Source organism: Austrofundulus limnaeus, unplaced genomic scaffold (assembly GCF_001266775.1).
Source record: "Austrofundulus limnaeus strain Quisiro unplaced genomic scaffold, Austrofundulus_limnaeus-1.0 Scaffold356, whole genome shotgun sequence".
Taxonomy (NCBI): Eukaryota; Metazoa; Chordata; class Actinopteri; order Cyprinodontiformes; family Rivulidae; genus Austrofundulus; species Austrofundulus limnaeus.
In genome coordinates this window covers 215,481-219,127 of record NW_013952758.1, presented here as the reverse complement: position 1 = coordinate 219,127, position 3,647 = coordinate 215,481, and the positions used below count along the sequence as shown (strand labels likewise).

Sequence of the window (3,647 nt, the reverse complement as noted above, 5' to 3'; positions counted from 1 at the left end):
GTTATAATGTAAAAAGATAAGATTGTCTTTCATTTCGTTATGTAACTTTGATTTATAAAATGATAATAACTTTTAGTTAAAAGCAAATATAAATCAAAAACATAAAGAATATTATTATTTTGTTTATTAAAGACCTGGAGAGAACCCACGCCTGCATGGAGAGAACATGCAAACTCTACCCAGAAAGGTCCCCGGGCCAGGATTTGATCCGGCAACCTTCTTTCTTTAAATCACGTTCACACACTGATAGGACTCAGTCTGTCTGTCTTTACAGCATATTTATGAGTAGATGGATCATTTTGCAAACTTCAAAACCCAGGTTTAGCTATTCCTTAACCTTAATCAATGAATTACTCCTAGAAAAAATTGCACTTGGTGAAACAGACCATCACCAGTGCAGACAGAAAACACACTGGGACCATTCTACACCTCCCCTCCCAGCATACAGGTCGCTCTTGTCAGCCATCTCTGGGCAGCCCGTCCCAGTGCCCTCCCTTCAGATGTGCACAAAAAGAACCCTGTTCCTGCAGGAAGCTGCTCCAGACTCACCCGTAAATAGCCAGGCTGATTTATTTGAGGGACCGTTTTTCCCCCCTCAACATTTCTCCTGACTGGAGGCCAAAACAAACTGTTCACAGCAGGAAATGTGATCGCAGCAGATTCTGGATCAGTGGTACCCAAGCTGTTTGACAGGCAGACCAAACCGTCAGGTGGAGTGTACTCGCTGACCACAAAAATGTGAATTTCTGATTTTTTGTGCTTCAACTTTACTTTTTTAAACACTCAACATCTTAAACACAGTTTTTAGCATGAAAGTGAATGAATTTAGGTGATAGGGAGTTCTAAGTTGTTGTAGATCCAAACTATGAAGTCTTACAAACATTTAATTCAATAAAAGAATGGCATTTAGTTTATTTTATTTGTTGTTTGATTTTAGTCTGTTCTCAGGGGAAAAAAAGCATAAAATAAGCCAGTCACTAAAACTGATTTATAAAAGGTTTGAAATAAAGGTGATTCAGTTCTTTACGACTTCTGCCCTTCCAAAATAAATCACTTTTTCTTCTCTAAAACACTTGTTAGATGAAGCCAAGTGAAAGTTTCTGCTCCTTTTTACAATGAAATTGGAATTCAAGAAACTTTTAAATGAATGAAAGACAAAAAGCTTGTAATGTGTTTAACATCGCACATTTAAAGATTTTTTAACCTGGTTTTTCTGTTAAACCTAAATTTTTTAAATAAAAACCACCCTTAACATGGGCCTGATGATGTTTTCCACAGCTTTACAAGTCTGCTGTTCCAACGACATCATGATGTCTGACTCACATCTGCACCTGGAAGGCCTGAGGAGCCAGGATCCCCGTCTCTGCCGTTGGCACCATCAGGTCCCTAAAAACAGAGAATTAACTAATATCAGTCTGAATGTTAGCATCTATAACAGCTTCTGAAAGCAGACGGGGACTCACTGGTGGTCCGGTCACTGTGGAGTCTTCTCCTCGTTCACCCTGAAGACACCAGAGATTTGACCAGAGAACATCAGTGACCAGTTTTAATAAGACGTGTCCAACAGTTCCAGCTCTGTGTCTCCAAACGAACACTGGGAATAATCCCTTTATTCCAACGTTAGAATAAAGCTGCAGTGTGCATGTAGGGTGATGAAAGGCCAAACAACATTATGTCCTGATGACCTCAGTAATCCAGGTAGAAAATATCAAAAAGTAACAATAAGCATCCAGTATCCATCCAGAGGACCTGCTTATTGTTTCTTTTTGACCAAACAACATTAGTTTTCTCCTCTAGTCATCAGTTACCTTTTTGCAAACAATCCCCCCTTTTCTCCTGAAATTCTTTTCAACACGTCTCTTCATTTACAAGCAAAATAAGAATAATAATCCTGAGCGTTTGACCTCATTAATCCAGTGAAATATGGATGAAGTGATGTGAAGATTCAAACAGCAGTGATACACTCAGTGAATGAGTGTCTGACACCTAAAAACAACTTTTATTTAAAGAGAGAGAAACTTTACTTACATCTATCCCATCCACTCCGGGGACACCAGCTATGCCAGGAGGTCCTGGGGGACCTTTGGGACCAACTTCACCCCTCTTTAAAAGAAACACAAAAGTCCGTTTTTGTTTGTTCCATAGCTCGATATGCAGCGCTGCTGCTGCTTCTGCACAGGACCGTTTACACAGAGCCCCATTGTCGGCTGAAGTGAAGGAAAAGCTCATGAAACCAAACCTGGATTAAGCCTTTTAGGCCCATTGTGCTGCCTAAGTAGCTGCATGTGTTCAGATTACTGTTGCTGCCCGGACCAGGTGTGCATCCTGGGATTAAGAGACTGTTTAGATAAGCATGGTCTATAATGTTTTTAGTTCATGTTTGACGTTGTGTGCAGAGGATCTGAGACCTGCTGTAACGTCGAAGGTTTGCAGCACAAAGGTCAGTTTTCATGTGTCAGAATAAAACAGAGCCTAAAAGTCAGCAAATCTCTGCGCAGCACAGACACCTTAAAACAAYCAAACACATAAAATATAACATCATGCAACATTAAAACTAACGTGAAGCCCAGATTTCCTCTCATACATGCTGTCATAATGATCCTTTGAGAACAAAAAACACTTTAAATTTTAGAACCGGTGTGCTCCACACACACAGCCTACCAACATCTTAGAGTTTTCTTAGAAAATGCAGCAGCTTCCTCTCACCTGAGCCAAGCAGATTAGTCCAATCTGGAGTAAGAGCACCAGCAGAGACTCCTTAGAAACCCTTAAAAGGGCCATGGTCTTCTCACAGATGCAGGCAAAACCTTAAATCCTCTTTTTACCAGTGTAGTTGGGGCTCTCGGATAGCCCACCTGCTAGAGCTGCCCCCAACTGAAAGCCCACTGCCTGCTGCAAAGGAAGGATGTGAGAGAGTCCAACCGAACAGCCGAGGCTTCAACCACCCGAGGAGGAGGGGTCCAATGGAGGCTGAGTACCTACAGTACCACCACTGTCATGGTTTAGTGCTTGAGATTTAAAATCATTGGCCCTTTGTGTTTTAATATCATGTCATAAATTATTATTATTATTGTTATTATTATTATTATAACTTAATCTGAACTCATTGTATTCTAACTAGTTTTGTTCCCAGTGTTTGACTGTGATGGTTCTGATTCTCTATTGGACTTTGTTGGTTTTCTTACAGGTCAGTTCTGTTTCCACAACAACTCACCAAGTCTAACCCAGGTCAAATGAAGATGTGGATCAGATAAAAAAAATTACAATCAGGTGCAGACTTTAACAAAGACATGCAAAACTATGACACCGTTTTATGAAACAAACGTACAACTAGACGCAAAATGATTACGGCTGAAAAAATTAAAAACTGGATGCTGCAATTATTTATATTCATTTTATTAATAATAACAACAACAACAGCAACAACAACAACAACAACAACAATAATGAATTTATTTTGTAACATTTTTTATTAGTAAAAATCTCAAAGTGCTACAAACGTCAAGTGGCGGAAGATGTAAAATGGGGAATAATACCCACCCCCCCAAATAAAACTCTACTCTTAAAGGGATCCCTGATTAGTTGTAACATTAGACTTTATTTGATAAACATTTATTTTAACTGTAAAATAAAGACTGTAAAAATAC

General features: G+C 39.4%; 1 protein-coding gene across 1 annotated transcript in view; it reads right to left on the bottom strand.

The window, feature by feature from the left end:
* The window catches only part of col9a1a (collagen, type IX, alpha 1a), a gene marked incomplete in the record, with an annotated part of 81,725 nt that extends 78,822 nt beyond the window's left edge, over positions 1-2,903 (bottom strand). Inside the window, 4 exon segments of the mRNA XM_014023078.1 lie at positions 1,324-1,386; positions 1,464-1,502; positions 2,029-2,103; positions 2,707-2,903. Coding sequence (XP_013878532.1) covers positions 1,324-1,386; positions 1,464-1,502; positions 2,029-2,103; positions 2,707-2,781 — 252 coding nt within the window.
* Between the last annotated feature and the right edge of the window lie 744 nt (positions 2,904-3,647).